We start from the raw sequence: 21,309 nt of genomic DNA, 5'->3' as shown, positions 1-21,309 counted from the left end.
CTGATTATTCAGTTATGAAAATAGTTTTTCCCCACTTCTGACTTGCCCCAAGACTACATAGAGTGCACCTTCAATGATTGAGCCTTTGTTGTTTTCTCCCTACAATGTATCGGCCATATGTGTATTTCCAGTGTTTCGACTTGTGTCAAATGTTCTATTATCCTATGCAAGTTATTTATGGCATTCTCATAAATATCCAGGGCTAGAGGATGTGTATATATACTGTAGGTCATAACATGTCTTCAGCCAGGTCAGTCCAAAAAAAAAAGAAAAAAGTATACTTAGTATTTTGTTTCTGAAAGTATACTAAAGTTGGGTTAAATTGAAACTGCTTAAGGTGTACTTATTGTGTTAAAAGTTGTACTTAAATATACAGTATTGAAATTATACCTTTGATGTATTTTTGATAACTTTTGCTGATGATGAGTTTGGTAAACATCCGTTTAATTTGTAATTATACCCACAGCATATGACTTATCATACTAAAACACACATTTTAATTGGTACAGAAAGCACATAAGTATCAAAAATACATTAAGTATACTCTCTGAAAAGTACATAGAAATATGAAAGTCATGTGATTCCAAATCATAAACGGAACTACAGACAATTCCCGTGAACCATCATCTGCAGCAGTTTTGCCTTTAACACACTAGTTCATTGACTGACACGTTAGCCGTACCTCCTGCCGTTGTTGCTGGTAACCGTCTGCGACGGCCTCGATGTTGTGGTTGCCGGGGGCCAGCAGGGCATGGAAGTAGCCCCCCTCTGCAGTGAAGACCCTCACCCCTCCGTTCAGCACGATCATCGCCCCCATGATGGGCTTTCCGCTCTTGTCCCGCACCACTCCTCGCACCCCTTTATGGACCTGGGACGGGGGGGAGAAAGAGAAGCAGGGTATCTGCAGGTTAACAAATGTAAGACTTTTTAATACACATAGCGACGCTGCACCTGCGCACCAATTTAAATTGTTTATACAAATTGAGAATTATGAATTGAAAACCTTTTAATACTCCGAGTAGACGGATAAGATTTCAAGTGTAGCCTTGGAATGGATCGTTTGCAGTGTGAAGTGACTAGATACGTATAATGAATGACCATGTTGTATGGCTGTGTAAAAAGGAATATACCGGTACAGTAGTTCTCACACAAAACTTGGAACATACTGGTTAGAATATACTTATCTCTTATGTTACAGATACACACACAAAAATCCAGGTATCATTTATCTAAACCTGCCATTAACGGTCTACATGACAGATTCTTAATTTAATTAAGATTTTGTTTATGGAGGATAAAATGTAAAGGAACTCCTGATAAATAAAATAAAATGTTTCTAATCATCTCAGCACTTGGATTTGTAATGGTTTCTGTTACTCAAGTTTCTACTTTATTTGTCACATCCCTGACTTTTTACAGTGGAATTCTTGTTTCTTGGCCTCCTAGCAGCAGCACCACACAGTAGTACAGACAATAAGAACAGTATTACCGTAATTCCTCTAATAGTAACCGGGTCTCAAATACAAGCCGGGTCTCTATTAATGGCCGGGTGCGCTCTTGAGCTAAGCAATTATAAGCCGGCCTCCTAATACAAGCCGGGTTACTAATATACTGAGCTGCATACTGAGCTGCATACTGAGCTAGTTACTTGATTTCACTTTGAAAACGTTGAAATGACCAGTGACCACCTGTAATTGCACTGTTTACTATTTCATACAGTACTTGGTTTCAATAGATGAACCCAGTACATTTTACTGGGTTCAAACTGACACAAAGTGTTGATTTATTCATTATGATCCGTTTGAAAATTTGAAATATAGGCCTCCCTCTTATACAGGCCTCCTCCTAATACAAGCCTGGTACCCGCTACAGTTGAAACAAATACAAGCCGGGGTTACTATTAGAGGAATTACGGGTAATACTATTTAAAATAGCAAATATAAATAAATATAAATTATACGTGCAGGTCAGTATTGTGTGTGAATCAGTGGCAGCTAAAAGGTAGCACTGTTTCCCCCTCAGTCACATGTGGTTTGTGTTGCTGGTTGCATACTGTACCTCCACCAGCATGCTGAGCATGGCCTTCTTGTTCTCTGTCCAGAGTGTGGTCAGGTGCTCAGCAGGGGGGAACAGGCAGCAGCCAGTGTACACCGTGATCTCTGGACAGTGGCCAAAGTCCACACTGAAGTCCTAAAAAAACACACAGCTTAAAAATCTGGCTACTTCCCTTGTAAAACTGTTTTAACAAATGTGACATGATGTCCTCATGAGCAGCACTTCATCATAGGTATAACACCATGTTAAAATAAATATCTAGAGGACTTAAACCATAATAGAGTAATATTATTTCCAAAGAATAAAATGAAACATAAAATATAAGTGATTTTCCTGATAGTTGTAGATAGTTATAGTCAGATTTGACATTTGACCCTCATTTTGACACTTGACTTGAGTAAACATTGCAGGGTCTCATATAGGACACATCAACACTCTCAAAAAACACCTAAGGGAGACTGCAACTCGAAACTGGCCCCTGTAAATATCCGAACACAACCCCCTCCAATGTACAGTAAATTACCAAGTATGGTCTTGTCAATAATCCAATGTACAGTTTTGTTTGTACAGTTGTACAGTGTCCCCCACCCACCCCTCCTACCCAACCCCCCCCCCCCACTCCTACCCAACCCCCCCCCCCCCCACCCACCCAACCACCTCCAATGTACAGTCCCCCCCCACCCCCACCTACCCAATCCAATGTACAGTTTCTACGTCAAATGTATATACTCTTTTTTTCCTGGACTCTTTTTGTATCACAAACAGTACTGTAATTGCAAATCTGGTATGTCATAAATGTATAGATGTAGCAGTACTGTCTATCTATATGTCATGTATGTCATATATGTTACGATGAATTGAAAATGGGGGACCCTGATGTAAACAAGACGAAAGTCTTTCTCTGGTCTGCATCCCCTTAACAATTGTATGTATTGAGCTGTACTGTACTGTACCCATTCTGCAATCTGTTAATAAAGTTTTCAATCAATCAATCAAGGGCCTGCAACTTCACTACTAGAGATGGGTCATAAAAACAATACATTTACATTACCCAATAATTGTTTGTTGACTTTTGTAATGTGGTTGTTATTTAAAAAAAAAAGTGTTGAAAACATAATTGAAACAAATTAAACAGAATAGTGCAATTTTCAATGTCAGCCACTAGAAGATAGGAGTGTCATTAAACTCCACCTGGGCGGTATGGTAAAAAATGTATATCACTGTATAATTTGAAGCATAGACGGTAACGGTATATTCATTTATCTTAAAATGTCTATATGCTTCTGAAGGGGTAAAACACTGGTATGGCAGCTATTACTGTATTACTAGGACATATTTCACATAGAGAGAGGTAGAGAGAGAGAGAGGTAGAGAGAGAGAGAGGTAGAGAGAGAGAGAGAGGTAGAGAGAGAGAGAGGTAGAGAGAGAGATGGGGTCTTCGATACTAACTGCTATTATCAACATTTGACCCACATTAGATGATTGGTATAACGCTGCCCACGGAATTATAAACGCCCCCTAGCCCATCCGGTCAACATCAGATGACGTGTAGTAACTTCTAGAAGTACGTCTAGTTGGCATTTTTTATATCGCGCTGATTGCCATAAAACTGTATTTCATCATCAATATAATGCATTTGGGGCTATAGATCACGTTCTGGAGAAAGCTGCAGAAAGAGATGAAAACATACTTATACATTAGACCATACTTTACTATGAATATGTGAATGAAAAAGTTTAACGTTGCTACACAATGAACAATACATATAGGACTTTGAATGGGCCCTAATAATGGCAATGTAGCAATAGAATTTAAAAAGTTATAGCCATGCAAAGAAGGGGTACTTCTCCATAGACAAATAGAGCCGGCAACCTATGGTATATCATGAATTTAACCCAAGGCAACCAAAGTGTTAAGACACTTCCTGTTTACATTTTCGAACGTGACATCATCGCCTACGGCAAGCGTAAACGCTCAAAAGGCAAACCGTAAACAGAACCTGAAGCGAACCAAGACTGCAGTGTGTACACAAACTAGAGGGGGGAGAGGGGGGGGGGGAGTTCGCACTCTGACCCGGAATGAGGGCGGTACGGACCGGTACGGACAGAATGAGTGAGTGAGAAAGGCCCCTTACACACACTCCCGACCGAGGCGCACACACATGCTCACACACGCGCTGTGCTCTCTCTCTATCCGTCTGAAGCGGAGCGGGGCTCTGCTGTGCTTTTCACACACTCCCGACCGAGGCGCACACACAAATACCTCCCGCGCATACAGGAGACAAACGACGTCTAACTTGCCTGCCAATACACAACGTTCTAAAAAGTGAAATGAAACGTTGTTGTTTTTCCTTTCATGTAACCACAGCCTAAGTTGCCGTAGGTGATCATGTCACACCAGGATGTCATTGTCAACACACAGAGTTGGAAACGGGAGCAGCCCGTTGGATAAAGAGATATAAAGAAACAAATGTTAAGATATCTTCGAACCTCTGTTGTCAAGCCTCATCAATATAACCCCCACCCCCCTTTCCTCACTAATGGAACTGGTGCCGCGGAGTCACATAGAACGTTAGCTTAGCGGCTAACGTTAGCCCGTTGCTGCGCTAAAGCAAGTCTCCTCTCAGGCTCCTTAGCCAAATTGAAATGCCAAAACTATATGGCAAGGTCCGTGAGCAAGTGGAGAAAAACTCAGTACAACACTGCAACGACCACTGCAAACGTCGAGTGAATCGTCAAGTAACGTTAACGTCATTGCTACTGCTGTGACTAGCTGCTCTAGTCTACCGGTCACAAGGTATAGTCAAAATCCATACCGTAGCGCAAATTCATACCGTTTATACCGTATACTGTTTATAGCGTTCACCCCTACTCCACCTCCATGTGAGCAGCACTGCCTGCTCCTGTTGTTGTTGTTGTTGTTGTTGTTATTAGCAGTAGCCGGCTACAATGTAGCCTCGAGGCAAAAGATCTTGTAAATCTGCATGTCCAGTGTGGGACATGTGGACCAGAGTTGTCCTATTGTGACACTGTGTCCACAAGGTTGACAAATCAAAAATTTAAATCAAACGTTTGTGCAACAAGTGAGAACAATGGACCTAGCTACTTAAATTAGCCAAGCAGCACGATCATAATGGTAAATGGACTACATTTATATAACGTTTTTATCCAAAGCACTTTACAACTTATGTCTCACATTCACCCATTAACTCACACATGGCGGAGGCAACCATACAAGGTGCCAACCTGCTCAAAAGTTAGGGGTTAAGTGCCTTGCTCAGGGGTTAAGTGCCTGTACCTTCAGATTACCAAACAACCACTATCTCCTGAGCCATTGTCGCCCCGATCATGAGCACAGGTTCCATGGAGGAGTGCCAGACGCCTGTCATCTATTCTAGCCTTTGTGAATGTGGGCACAGACTATTCAGTGATTGGTTCAGACCACCTGCTAACTAACCCATCATGAACTTGTCCACATCTCTAGTGTCATAGCTGTTTGACTGACAGGGGGACAATACCTTCATGCTTCCCATGTGACTCTGTCTCTCTGCTGCTCTGATGACTCCATCTGGGATGTTCACCACTGTGAGAGAGAGAGAGAGAGAGAGAGAGAGAGAGAGAGAGAGAGAGAGAGAGAGAGAGAGAGAGAGAGAGAGAGAGAGAGAGAGAGAGAGAGAGAGAGAGAGAGAGAGAGAGAGAGAGAGAGAGAGAGAGAGAGAGAGAGAGAGAGAGAAAGAGAGAGAGAGAGAGAGAGAGAGAGAGAGAGAGAGAGAGAGAGAGAGAGAGAGAGAGAGAGAGAGGGAGAGAGAGAGAGACAGAGACAGAGACAGAGAGAGAGAGAGAGAGAGAGAGAGAGACAGAGAGAGAGACAGAGAGAGACAGAGAGAGAGTAAGAGGGAGTCATCTCCATCACTCCTTCACTGATTAAAACAGTAGTTCTCAACAGGGGAATTGTTGATAGTACGTACTCAGTGTTCAGTAGCTGTTATATGATAGTACGTACTCTGTGTTCAGTAGCTGTTGTGATAGTACGTACTCTGTGTTCAGTAGCTGTTGTGATAGTACGTACTCTGTGTTCAGTAGCTGTTGTGATAGTGTAGTACGTACTCTGGCCGTTGCTTGGACATCCGGCGTCCCCCAGGTGCATCCTGGGATGGTTGCTGGCATAGACGTTGGCCAGGTACTTGAGAGTGCCCTCGTTCTCAACTGCAACAAACAGTGGAATACAGTACATATTACAGTTCCGGTGATGCCCTCAATTCATCTGTGGTTATTGTATTGTAGATATTTTATTATTGTTTATGCTGCAATTTTTATGCTATTTACGATGATTTTGTTTGTTGTTGTATTGTTATTGTCTGCATTGCTTTTACCCTTTTTCTTATTTTCTGCATTGCTTTTATTCTGTTATTTTACTGCTGTAAAGCACTTTGGGCTGCAAATCTTGTATGAAATGCGTTATACTGTCTGAATTATGGGTGTAACGATGTGACCTTATGGGTGTAACGATGTGACCTCACAACGATTAAATTCGATTACGATTCTTCAGGCAATGATTCAATGCATCATGAAATCTCTTCATTTGACCACGATTCGATTCGATTAATTTTCTATCAGTTAATTCCCAATTATTTCTTTTACCGGTATACACAAATGTGGCTGGGGGAACTGATTCACTCAGCATGAATGGACTATAGGTAAATAATTTTTTTTTTTTAATTTAGATTATAATCGATTCTAACATTTTCAAATCGATGCCGTTGAATCGTCACATTAGGATCGATGCATTTCGATTAATCGATGCATCGTTACACCCCTAGTCTGAATATACCTGCATATAATAATTCTATATACCTACTTATATAACTATGTATGATAGCACGTACAACAATGCTGTATATACTAGGGCTGACCTTCAAAGCTTTTTTTGGCAATCGAAGCTTTGGGGCCGAGCTTCGATTTTAATTCGAAGCTTCGGAGAAAAAAATATATATATATTTTTTTATTATTATATATATATTTTTTTTATCTTATGTTGTGGGACTTGTACAGCACTTTGGTAAACTTTGTTGTTTTTAAATGTGCTCTATAAATAAAGTGGATTGGATTAATTAATTAAGTAGCCCCTTTCGTGGCTGTGACGCAGCCAACAAGGTTTCACTCGGCTGCGCTGCCTGGGTGCAGTGGGGCTGCTCTCACAGCCAACGACATGACATTACATAATTATGTTGCAACCTTCGTCTATCAAGCAAACAATTATATTATATTTAATTTATAATTATATCAGACAATGCACCTACAAAAGCAGATGATTACAATTAAATTAGCCAACTTGGTAACACATTAGTCATAGCAGCATAGGCATAGCCTTATTAATGTTTTGTGTGGCGTCGCCGTCGCGTACAACGATACTTACGTTTTTTAGGTGATTTGACAAAGTTGTTGTAGAGTTGTGATATGCCATTTTCTTCTGGCATATCTGGCACTCGGCTTTTTGGGCATTGTCTTTGCATATTTTAAAGTGTAACCACACGTCTGATGACTTCTTCGTCGACATGTCTGCTGCACATCATGTCCTTGTTGTTTTTAACACAGATAATCTCCACGTGCTTGTTGTAGAGAGGTGGAGTCGAGGCGCCGCTTACTTTCGTTTCATTGGAATGGAGGCGCAAGATTTTGGAGTTTTTTTAAACTTCGATTTTTTTTTTTATGTTCGAAGCTTGTGCCATCGAACGAAGCTTCGAAGTATTTAAGACAGCCCTAGTATATACCATGTATATACTCTATACATATATATTAGTGCTGTCAAACGATTAAAATATTTAACTCGATTAATCGCATGATTGTCCATAGTTAACTCGCGATTAATCGCAAATTAATCCTTTTTTTTTTTTTTTTTTTACCTTAAACAGATCTTTTTCAAGTTCCAAGTTTTAATACTCTTATCAACATGCGAGTCAACAAATGCTTGCTTTGTGCAGCCATTTAACACAAAAGGATGACCCTCATGCATTGCAAAATTGCATCAAATTCAAAACAGAGTGATGCACAAAATAATTTTTTTAAAACAATGAATAAAGTGTGCATGAAATAATAGGGGAAAGAAAACGTTAGGAACTTGTTACATTCACACACACAAGGGCTGATTAATCACACACCCCCCTCTCTCCCTCACACACACACTCTCCCAGCTCTTTTTCTCTTTTGCCCCTTCCTCATCTCTCTCACCCCCCTCTCTCTCTATATCTCACACACACACACACACACACACACACACACACACACACACACACACACACACACACTTCAGAAACAAACATAGTATCAATGAGAGCATCAATAATACACCTGAGTGAAGTCTAGTAAAAAAAATTTTTTTTTTTTTTTAGTTAATCTTGAGTTAAAAATTAGTGGCATTAATAGAATCGGGAGTTAACGCGATATTAACGCGATATATTTGACAGCCTTAATATATATATATATTCTTATCGTTAAATACATACCTGCATATAATCCTTTTTACATATTGTTAGATACTATATCTATATCTGTACATATCCCTTACATACTCTTACTAGATACGCTGCTGGCCAGTATGACTACTACCATATTGTCTTTATACCTGTATCACTGTACATATTGGTATTACAACTCTGTACATACATCTGATTAGCACTACACTCAGTAGTACTAATTTATATATTTTATACCCAGTTTAATCACCTGTACATTGTATATTAGGGGTGGACGGTATAAACGGTATAAACGGTATTAATTTGCTCTACGGTATGGATTTTGACTATACCGTGTAACCGGTAGAGCAGCTCTAAAATAGCAATGACGTCATGTAACCACAGCGCGACTATTTCAATCGCATTTGCCCCTAAAAATAGATAGAATTAGTCATAGATAATAGATATGTGCAAACTGGAAAAAGTTATTTAGGAGGCTTCGCGCAGTGGGCGTGTCAACACGCAATTGTCATTTCATAATAAACACATATCACTGTGGTGCACAGCAAGTTTCAATTTCAGTTCCTGGCATTTTTAACCAGTGGAGAAAGGTAAGATATTTCCCTATCGTTTTTCTTATATGAATTATTCTACGTTAATAAAACATACCTGGTAATCAACTACAGTTTGCTGTAAACATTACGATGTGTGTAGTGTTATGATAACGACGGCAGCGACCAAGGTACCCATGTACATGTCAAAATACTTCCCAAAGGTCAGTGAATACCACAATCACAACACCAGAGGGAGCTCCACAAATCATGTAAAACCCAGATTCGGCTCAAACAAGGGACTAAACACGTTTCGCAATTATGCCACATCAATGTGGAACGCCCTACTACCTAAAGCTGTAAAGGAATGTGAATCACTACCCACTTTCAAAAACACCTACGTGAGACTGCAATTCGAAACTGGCCCCTACAAATGTCCTAACCTAGTTGTACAGTAAATGACCAAGTAAGGCTTTGTCAGTATTCCAATGTACAGTGTAAAATGTGTGTGTGTCCCCTACCCAACCCCCCCCCCCCCCCCCCCCACCTCCAATGTACAGCCCTCACCCAACCCACCCAACCCCACACCACCCATCCAACCTCCTCCAATGTACAGTTTCTATGCCAAATGTATATACACTCCTTTTCTGGACACTTTTGTATCACAAACAGTACTGTATTTGCAAATCTGATATGTCATAAATGTATAGATGTAGCAGTACTGTCTATCTGTATGTCATGTATGTCATATGTTATGATGAATTGAAAATGGGGGACCCTGATGTAAATAAGACGAAAGTCTTTCTCTGGTCTGCATCCCCTTAACAATTGTATGTATTGAGCTGTACTGTACTGTACCCATTCTGCAATCTGTTAATAAACTTTTCAATCAATCAATCAATCAGCAGCGGGAGCCGGGAGGACGGCTGCAGCAGTGGATTTGCGAATAGCATGCAGAGCTGGTCACAGGCCCGTCAAACAGCGCCCCCCCCCACCCTTGCGCCGTTCTGACCCCCATCGTCTCTAAGCATTTTGTGTGTCAATTTGTTGACACGTGTCAATTTGTTGACACAATTGTCAATTCTTAAAGCTGAGGATGAGTGGCACCTTTGTCTCAATTCTTATTCAATTCAATTCGCTCTGCGGCTCTGCAGCTACATAATGCTTCTAGCAAAATCCAGCCCCGCTGTTTGCAATGGGAGCAGGAGTCTCGACTCGGGACTTATTTTATTTGGAATATAATGACTTTATACGCAAAAGTAGCCTAGTTTTAAGTTAAAATATTATAAATCTACATGCCTTGAGGATGTCATTCTTTATATAGCCTGCCTATCAGGCAAAAAAAATTATTCTAACAGAAACACTGATACCGTGATATATACCGTTACCGTCTATGCTTCAAATTATACCGTGATATAAATTTTAGACCATACCGTCCACCCCTATTGTATATTACTATTGCACTTTACTGTTACATTTGCACACTGGTTGGATGCAAATAATGTCCTTGTGCTGTATAATGACAATACATTTTAATCTAATCTAATCTTCTGTTTGTGATCCTGTCCCTGTCCTTGATGTCATTGCTGTCCCATGCAGTTACCTGGCTGGACAGGCTTGTCGTAGGGGTACGTGGCCAGCAGGGAGCCTCCGTCCAGAGCTACAGAAAGAGTGTAGCCTCTCTCCAGGATCAGCTCCATCACGGCCCTGGTCTCCGGCTGGGCCTCCACCACATGCTGAGATGCATTTCCTGCAACAAAGTCTGATTCATTACTCTTGTCAGGGAGAAGAACCCATACTATACTACTACGTGTAAAACCATGATGATTCACTGTATGACTGTTGTAACGGATTATTCTTTATTTGTCTGAATTACTCATCATTGTAAATGAGGGCAACCTAAATGGTCCTTTTGAGTTTTAAAGCTGCTACCATCAGATCCTCCTCTTCTCCCTCGCAGGAATGGGAGTGGTAGGATGTGCACTGGCATGGCTGTCATCCTACCTCAATGATCGCTCCTACCAAGTATCATGGAGAGTAGGGCTGCATGATTAATCGGGAAAAAAAAATCGCGATCTCGATTCATAAACCTATGCAATCTCATTTCTAAATGATGACAATTTATTTTTATTAAAAAAAATTATATATAAAAAAAAATTTACTTAACTTTTTTAAATGATGACGATTCTGACTTGAGTTATTTTGTATGTTACAAGAGACTTTTAAGTTTAAGTCAAGTACTTTCATATATGTTATGTTTAAGTTTAAGTCAAGCACTTTGATATATGTTATGTTGTTTAACACATTAACTGCCAAGCTTATATCCATCAATGTATGATCACTGCCACCAGTCTAAGCCTATGGAGATGTTCACCTTCTTTGCAGGGCTATAACTTTTTAAATTGTATTGCTAAATTGACATTACTATGGCCCATTCAACATCGATTATCTATCGTTCAGGATGTAGGAATGTTATACTTTTTCATTCATATATTCATAGGAAATACAGTCTAGAATATAAGTATGTTTTTATCATTTTCTGCAGTAATTCCTAGAACTCTAGTTATAGGCCTAAACGCATAATATAGATTATCGATTGCAGTTTATTCGCGATACACGCTATATTAAAAAATCCAACTAAATACGATCCTAAACGTTATGACTCATCATGCGCGGATGAAAGGGGGGGGTCGTTTATAATTCCGTGATCGTCAGTAAATGCTTTATGTAGTATGGGTGATATATTGATCAGAGCGGTTTGCATTGAAAAGAATAAACCATCAAGCTGAAAGTAACGTTAATGTCCTCTTACCGTTCGCCGATGAGACTGGAGGAAAAAGATCCCACTTATTTGACGTTGATCGACTAGATCCATTTCCGGTTTGTATGGCGCAATAAACGCCCAAATCATATCGATTATTGAGTTATGGCAGCGATCCATATACACGGATGTGTGTCTAGAGTCCCGCAACAATATGTGACTGCCGGACGCATTTCCCAGATGCACGGAGATCACCAGAGATCCATTTTCGGTTGTAACTTGCCCGATCATCCACCAGGCGGTGGTATTTAAGCGTTGCACGGTTGTGCAGGCTCCCACTGTATCAGCAGAGGCTGGGTGGCGGAATTATGAATACCATGGCGAAAAAATTAAATATGATCTCAATAACGTCGTACGCCGTGGATTGGCGGAATTCGCATGATCAGCAAACCCGTCGTACAACGTGTTTGGCGGGGAATGTGTTAAGAAAGTGCAATAAATGATTAATAATAATTAATTATTAATAAGAATCGTGTGAGAGAATCGTGATCTCAATTCTTAGAGAAAAATCGTGATTCACATTTGAGCAAGAATCGTGCAGCCCTAATGGAGAGGGACCCTGTCGGCCCCCCACCCCCTTCAGACGGGCGTCCCCCTAGGGCTCGGTTCTTGGACCCCTCCTCGTCTCCCTCTACACCAAATCTCTGGGTAACATTATCACGTCTCATGCCTTCTCGTATCACTGCTATGCCGATGATACTCAACTCTTCCTCTCCTTTCCTCCCTCAGATATCCATGTCTCTTAGCGGATCTCTGCCTGCCTGTCCGACATCTCTGCCTGGATGACGACCAACCACCTCAAACTGAACCTAAGCCAAACAGAGTTGCTACACCTGCCGGCCAAATCCTCCCCTCTGACCAACCTTTCCATCACAGTGGAGAATGTAGCTGTGGCTTCGTCAGAAGGATCCACCCCTTCCTGACAAAAGAAGCCACTCAACTCCTTGTGCAATCAACAGTCATATCGCCTCGACTACTGCAACGCACTGCTTGCTGGTCTACCGACCACCGCCACCAAGCCACTTCAACACATTCAGAATGCAGCAGCCTGCCTGATCACCAACATACCAAAGTCAGCCCATGTTACCCCACTGCTTAGAGAGCTGCACTGGCTCCCCATCTGCGCACAAATCCGCTTCAAGGTCCTCGACCTGGCATATCGCGCAGTGAAGGGAACGGCTCCCGCTTACCTCCGGTCAATAGTCTCCAACTACACACCCTCAAGACCCATCCACTCTATATCTTCTGGCTGCCTCAGACCCACTCCTATCAAAGCTCCGGGACGGTCATCAAAGAGAAGCCGCCTATTATCGGTGCTTGCTCCACAATGGTAGAACGAACTTCCCACCACAGTTAGGACAGCCGAAACCCAACCAATCTTTCGCACTAAAAACACACATCGTCAGCTCCTGCTGATAGAAGCTACCAAAGATCGACAGATTGTTCAGCATGAAATTGAGCAAGAAGGTTGATAGTGATACACTGAGCAATGACCCGGAGAAGGCTCCGCTTGAAATCAAATTGACAGAACATTTGAACAAATTCGCAATGACACTCAAACAAGATAAGCTCCGAAAATTCCAGCTGGACGAAAAAAGACTTTAAAGAGAACAATGTTTACTCATGGTCATGGCACAGACCAGGGGCTGCCGGCCCATGGCATAGACGCAAGGCTCAACACTTCCACGAACCCAAGCGTACACATCCCCGCACTGTCTCCTTTAACTTCACTGGTGAAGAAGAAGACTGATGCCCCACGAAAGAACCCCGGAGTCAGGGCTCGAAATTGCGACCGAATTGGTCGCATATGCGACCGAAATTGTATCTGTGCGACCTCGAAATATAATTGGGAGCATTCGTGAGAGTGAAAATAATTGTTCTGGACTTAATTAAACACTTCATGGAAACGGAGTAACGTTAACGTTATGTTAAGTTCATACTACACTACACGTATGAACTCGACATAACGTTAACGTTACTCTGTTTCCATGAAGTGTTTAATTAGCAGCAATCTGTTGTTGAAAATGTAACGTTAATGCTCCGTGCATTGCATGGACAGGAAGCCGTCATGCGAGGACAGGAAGCCGTCATGAAATCGTTGTAGTCATATTGTAGTCTTTTAGTCTTATTAACTAAAAGATTTTAACCAAATAAAAAGCAGCAGCACTATTGCATAACTGAGTCATGTTTGCTATGTATTTCTTTATTTAGGGGAGTAGGACATTTGTTTCACAGTTTTAGCATGATGTTAAACACAGGTTTTTGTTTTTAAGAGGGGGGTGTTTGATTTGATTGAAGTTTATTTCAAATATGCAATACAACAAACAAACATCAAGTACAGATATAGCCTTAAGCCGTTAAAATAATAAATGTATACATTTTCTTTTAAATAATAATAATCTAAAACCGATAAGAGTATCGATAAAGTACCGAACCGTTAACATTTTGAGCGCCACTCAGGGCTAATCTCGGGTTTATTTTTTTATTAGCGATCTGAAATCATATTGCATCACGCGAGCCTACCGTTGGAGATCCAGGGGCCGCCGGCGATCAGATGTGAAAAAAGCGCCCCCTATCGTCTCCCAGATGGTAAATCACCCTTTTGGAATGGACTCAATGAAAATGGATTGGAAAAAAAAATATTCCAGTCCACATTTTACTTCTCACCCATGCAGCTGGAGTTACCAGAGTTCATTCTGGAGCCTCTGAGCCGCGGCGATCATGGGTTATACTGTACACACGTTGGATCAATATACTTATCGATTTTTTCGAATGGTGATCAGGAATTGGAATATACCATTTGGATACCATCTGATGTCAGGTAAGGAATCTATGTTATCAGTGTTAGGATAATCAGACTCGTTTTCATGGAGATATAAGTGTTTCCACTATATGTGATATGGCTGTTTCACTGTAAAAGCCATGAGGAAATAATAGCAGCGATTATCAGTGCACGGCACGAGCGTGCGTGCGCACACATACTATCGACCATCTAGCGTTTATTTGAAAACGATTCATAAATAGACCGACAAATGATAACGTTCTGGAATGTTCCAGTAAAAGGCGATTATCATGGAATGTGTTGTTTTTTCTTCGAAACAGAGTGGTTTTCAAAATGCTATAAAAAGGAAATGAAGCGATAAAAACACAATCTGCTTTGCCAATGTTGACTGGAAAATGATTCTTTGATAAGCGATGGGCAGATTAGACACATAGCATAATTTAAAACATAGATTAGGCGATATTAACGTTACATGGGCCGTGGACCGTGGCATCAACGGGGTAAAAAGGAAAACACGGCCCGGCACTGAAAGTGTTAAAGGAAAACTCCAACATTTTGGGAAATTAGCTTATTTGCCATCTACCCTGGAGTTAGACAAGAAGATGCATACCTTTTTCTTCTCTGTGCATGCAGTAGGAGTAGGAAGACGTTGGGAACTAGGCTAATGGAGGAACCTACTTCCAGTGACTGACGCTAAGCTAGGCTAACGGTGCATGTCTTCCTACTCCTACTGCATGCACAGAGAAGAAAAAGGTATGTATCTTAACACTCCAACATTTTGGGAACCCTGGAGTTAGACAAGAAGATGCATACCTTTTTCTTCTCTGTGCATGCAGTAGGAGTAGGAAGATGTTGGGAACTAGGCTAATGGAGGAACCTACTTCCAGTGACTGACTAACAGCTAGGCTAACGGTGCACGTCTTCCTACTCCTACTGCATGCACAGAGAAGAAAAAAGGTATGCATCTTCTTGTCTAACTCCAGGGTAGATGGCAAATAAGCTAATTTCCCAAAATGTTGGAGTTTTCCTTTAAGCAGTATCGATAAGAGTAGTAGTATGGATCAGTTATTCACCGCCGTCTGTCCGTGGTCCTGTCAACTGATTAACAGTATTAACAGACTGTTAACAGATTAACAGTCAATGCGGTTTCATTGCTGGGTTAAGTACTTCCATTTCTATTCACATAATACGCCTCCTTCATATATCTACTCCTTTCACATATATGCCTACCACTTGTATCTATTGCTATGTCCGCCTACTACAATCTCATGAGCCGTCTAACGCCTGTCCCGTCTCCCTGTCTCCCTATGACTTGCTGTCCTGGAGTGTTGACCGGAGTGTTGGACGTCCCGTGACGAAGGCCGGGAGGTTGCGACCCCCTCTGCGTGCCCCCCTGTCTCCGGAGGTCTCGTAGTGGTGACCGGAGTGCCGGATGTCCCGCGATGATGTCGGGGAGTTCGTGACCCTCTCTGCGCCGCCCCTATCTCCCTGTCTCCGGCTGTCCCTGAGCAACGACCGGAGTGTTAAATGTCCCTTGACTAAGACGGGGAGGACGTGACCCTCTTTGCGCCGCCCCTGTGCCTCAAATAGATTGCTATCAGCTCTATCTTTAATCTTTCAAAATGTTCAGTTGCTATCGCTATTAGCTCTATCTTTAATTTTTCAAAATGTACAGTTGCTATTGCATGCACTCATCTGTGTTCCACTACACACATGAGTGCATGCTTACCAACTGTCCGTCTGCAACACTACTATCACCAACATCTAAGAAGGGAGATCCCCCCTTGAATGGCCCTTCTAAGGTTTCTCTCCTCCACACAGCATGTGGAGCTTTTTTCCCTATTGTTAGGTTTTAGTGAGTTTTTCCTTACCTTCGCGTGGGGTATGTCTGGGAGTGCTTGCATTCTTTCATTTATTTGCATCCATCTAAAAATGTTTGCACCTTATGGTGTTCTTGTTCTGTTCTTGACTTAGTTATGTTTTCTTCTTGACTTGTTTAAAGAAGATCTGTACGGCCCATGGGGACATTAACGTGTGTTGTCGGGCCCTATAAATAAATTTGATTTGATTTGATTAGTATCGATAAAATCCTAACGATACTCATCCCTAACTGTTATAGTCGTTTTTTTTTATCAATAAAAAATATATATTACATTATATATATATTGTTGGTGCTCCTTACATTTTGGTGGGTGCTCCTACATTTTTGCTGGTGCTCCCAACTTTTTGAAGTTGGGAGCACCAGTGCTACCAAGTAAAATGTTAATTTCGAGCCCTGCCCGGAGTGGATTTTTTAGGAGAAGACCAATCTCTAATGAGCAAAGACAAGGATACATGGACACCCCACAAGGAAAACAGAGGAAGAGGACAAGGAGGGGGCGAAAGAAACCTGCATCGCAAATATCACACACGGAGCCAACAGAGGTAGTGATAAACCTGTCAGACGTACAGCTTACTGATGCACAGAACAAGGTATTATCCAAGGGTCTCTCTTTCTCCCCTACCAATCTCTCCAATGACTTTGAATTAAAAACAGACTTGTTTCGTTTTTATAGGAATCTACACATTAAGGCATGGTATAAGCTGAATCCAGTGTGTGTTTACCCCAGTTAGTCAAAATAGTATACAAACTCCATGTACTCCTTTTAAGCCTAAATCATATTTTTGTCCAGTAGTACAGAATACTACGTTGAGCACATTCAAGAAAAAAGTTAATTATGAAGTAAAGAAATTAACTACCGTAATAGCAAGACATATGTGACCAGGTATGGACTTCAGGGTCATGTTGAGGAATTTTTTTTTTTTTTTTTTTTTTACATATTATGAAAGTACAGATTCATACCTTCAAAATAAGCCATCACTTGAACATTTTGGTGGGATACTTTGCAAGCTACTTCCTATGATTCATGGTGATTATCACAAAACGTATTCAGAGATAATAGCCTTCAAGAGACGAGCAGGCTATTCTGTGACAATAGTGAAACAACTACAACACTACCCAGAAGTCATTGTAATCCATGGCCCCCCTCTCTCTAGGGCAATTAACACCTGGCAGCTTTCCAGTCTGAGGCTCTTTGTTATTACAATGAGTCTGGTGACTGGTAGTGGTAGTGAAAGGGACCCTGATAATAAACAAGAGATTAATCAAGTTTCAAGATTTTATTAGCATTTAAAATAACACGAGATAAAAATAGACATGCTAAAGTCAATGTTCAATGTTCTGATGGCCTCTCCAGAAGCATTTAGATGTAAATACATGTAGTGTGGTAGTGAAAGACACAACAACTAGGTTAACCGTCTGTAGTGTGGTAGTGAAAGGGTTAACCTTCTGTAGTGTGGTAGTGAAAGGTTAACCTTCTGTGGTGTGGAAGTGAAAGGTTAACCTTCTGTAGTGTGGTAGTGAAAGGTTAACCTTCTGTAGTGTGGTAGTGAAAGGTTAACCTTCTGTGGTGTTGTAGTGAAAGGTTAACCTTCTGTAGTGTGGTAGTGAAAGGGTTAACCTTCTGTAGTGTGGTAGTGAAAGGTTAACCTTCTGTAGTGTGGTAGTGAAAGGTTAACCTTCTGTAGTGTGGTAGTGAAAGGTTAACCTTCTGTAGTGTGGTAGTGAAAGGGTTAACCTTCTGTAGTGTGGTAGTGAAAGGTTAACCTTCTGTAGTGTGGTAGTGAAAGGGTTAACCTTCTGTAGTGTGGTAGTGAAAGGTTAACCTTCTGTAGTGTGGTAGTGAAAGGTTAACCTTCTGTGGTGTTGTAGTGAAAGGTTAACCTTCTGTAGTGTGGTAGTGAAAGGTTAACCTTCTGTAGTGTGGTAGTGAAAGGTTAACCTTCTGTGGTGTTGTAGTGAAAGGTTAACCTTCTGTTGTGTGGTAGTGAAAGGGTTAACCTTCTGTAGTGTGGTAGTGAAAGGTTAACCTTCTGTAGTGTGGTAGTGAAAGGTTAACCTTCTGTAGTGTGGTAGTGACGGATAAAAAAACGGATATAGTTTTTTTTACCATATTTCTACACATTTCGCTGCCACATTACAAATTATGAAATCTCGACGAAATACCTCCGAATAAGAATTAAAAAAAAAATTAAAGATTCAATGACTAATTCGGCCAGAAACGGCTTTTTCAGCGTTCAGATTTTTATTCTGCACAAAGAAATCCGCGGTACTAAGCGCTTCTGTAGTGTGGCAGTGAAAGGGTTACAACATCTCTCTTGCGCGCTGCAACAGCAGCAGCTCTTCAGCGTTCAGATTTTTATTCTGCACAAAGAAATCCGCGGTACTAAGCGCTTCTGTAGTGTGGCAGTGAAAGGGTTACAACATCTCTCTTGCGCGCTGCAACAGCAGCAGCTCTTCAGCGTTCAGATTTTTATTCTGCACAAAGAAATCCGCGGTACTAAGCGCTTCTGTAGTGTGGCAGTGAAAGGGTTACAACATCTCTCCAGCAGTCCAGCCTCGCGCTGCAGCTGCTGAGCAGTGCACCAAGCCGCGCGATTGTACCATTTGTAACGTCGACACAGCCAAGCTTTCAACAGTGTTATTTAGATGTATTTACCCATTAGGTTGGAAAAAATGCACCCTAACGAAATTCGTTCGCTCATAAAATTCTAACTGTGTTTTAATGGTTTTTAATTAAGTTAAAACATGCGTTTTATAACGGGTCAAGGCCTCTTTTTTTTATCTTTTTTTTAGACACTGCGTTACGTTGCTTATAACTTATAACATTAAGATAGTGTATTAATAGTGTGTTATTCTCTCTCTGAGAAAGGAGAGCTAAATAATGACGTCTGTGTGTTAACACCTATTAAGTACAGTACTTGGCCCCTGTGGACAGGCCCAAGCCCGCTTGTGTAGTTTTTTATCCTCAATTGAAAGAAAATTTGTGGAACTATTATAGCAATAATTACCTCATTTACAAGTTGTATTTAAGTTTGCAACTAAGGGCAAATAATGGAACAGATGAATGACAATTCAAATATGTAAAAAAAAATCAAGATTTCGATTTTTGGGATTTTCTGGACAGCAAGACATTAAGTTCATTTCAGAGCACCTCCCCCTTTGCGGATCAAATCGGGTTTGGTCACGGCGAGTCACATATGTCTACCATAATTTGAGTAAAACGAACGAGATGCCCTCAAAGAACTTTCAGATAACAAAAATATTGTGATTAACACTTTCAGAGCCCAAGCTTAACCTTGATTTACCGGTTGAATGCCCACCATCCACTTCAATGTTAGCGTTAATAACGCCTAATCTATGTTTTAAATTATGGCTATGTGTCTAATCTGCCCGTCGCTTATCAATGACTCGTTTTCCAGTCAACATTGTCGAAGCGGATTGTTTTTTTATCGGTTCATTTTCGTTTTATAGCATTTTGAAAAGCCCTCGTTTTCAAGGAAAATAAAAAGATTCCATGATAAAAGACGTTTACTGGAATATTCTAGAATACACAAAAACTGTCATTTTTCGGCCTATTTATGAATAGTTTTCAAATAAACGCTAGATTATCGATAGTATTATGTGTAAGTATGCACACGCTGATTCTCGTAGTTCCTCATCAGCGATCGCGCACACACACACACATAGGGCAAACGCTGATATCTCAGCGAATACAACTCTGATTATCCCAAGACTGGTAAAATAGATTCCTTACCTCAGATCAGATGTTCTCCAAAAAGATCATTCGAATTCCTGATCGCCATTCCAAAAATCGATCACAACTGTCTACCATCGATTGGCTACTGTGAATATATATTCCAGGCTGATTCCTGTCCCGCGATGACTTCCATGTTGAGCAGACAGCTTGCCAGCTCAAGGAGCCAGCTGGCTCCGCCTCTACATATCGACTGATCCCAGGTCAGTCTAAGCGACTGACGTGCAGTTACTCAGGGATAGACGATAGGGGGCGCTTTTTTCCATTCTGAGCTGCTGGAGGAGCTGCTGTACCAACGGGAGACTCGGTTGATGAAATATGAAATCAGATCGCTAATAAAAAAATAAAACACTAATACATGTCGTGGGCATTCAGGCATTGGGCTGATAAAACGTCATATGACGTCATTGGCACTGAACGTGTTAAGAGAGCCGACAAGGGAGGAGCCATAGTGGTTTAGGGTCTAGAACAATATGTTAAGGAGGCGTCCCGACAACTTCAGGACACTACTTTTTATCTCCCTCTTACTTCTAACCCGTCAACTATATTAGCAGAAGAACTTAAAGATTTCCTAGTTAGGTCGAAAGATAACCTTATCTCTGACCAAGAATTTAAGTTCTTATATAATTCTAACCCTCGTATGGCATCCTTCTATTTATTGCCTAAGATACATAAGAACCTTACTGAACCACCAGGGAGACCAGTGATTTCAGGGAACGATAGCCTAACTGAACCTATCAAAATACATAGATTTTTTTATTAAGCCATTACTTCCAACGCTTCCAGCTTATTTGCAGGACACTACAGATGTTCTTAATAAAATCAAAGAGCAAGGCAATATTGGACCAGACACCTACTTGGTGACAATGGACGTAGAAGCCCTTTACACCAGTATTGCCCATGACAGCCATGAGACACTTTTTAGATACTCACACTGACTCACAGGACCCCCCTACTAAATTTACTTGACTTAACAATGTATTTTTATTTCAGGATAAAATGTATCGACAGGT

General features: G+C 41.1%; 1 protein-coding gene across 1 annotated transcript in view; it reads right to left on the bottom strand.

Moving 5' to 3' along the window:
• Positions 1-21,309, bottom strand: part of cpda (carboxypeptidase D, a) — a 169,741-nt gene that overhangs the window by 7,343 nt on the left and 141,089 nt on the right. The window contains exons 15-19 of the mRNA XM_084319602.1: positions 10,661-10,807; positions 6,162-6,260; positions 5,573-5,637; positions 2,059-2,190; positions 683-868 (exon numbers count right to left, since the gene is read on the bottom strand). Of these exons, the coding sequence (XP_084175728.1) occupies positions 683-868; positions 2,059-2,190; positions 5,573-5,637; positions 6,162-6,260; positions 10,661-10,807 (629 nt within the window). The remainder of the gene's footprint in view (positions 1-682; positions 869-2,058; positions 2,191-5,572; positions 5,638-6,161; positions 6,261-10,660; positions 10,808-21,309) is intronic.

The sequence above is a fragment of the Notolepis coatsorum genome, assembly GCF_963971535.1.
Source record: "Notolepis coatsorum genome assembly, chromosome: 1".
In the NCBI taxonomy this organism is placed as follows: domain Eukaryota; kingdom Metazoa; phylum Chordata; class Actinopteri; order Aulopiformes; family Paralepididae; genus Notolepis; species Notolepis coatsorum.
The sequence above is the reverse complement of the archived record's forward strand: the minus strand, read 5'-3'. Positions and strand labels throughout refer to the sequence as shown.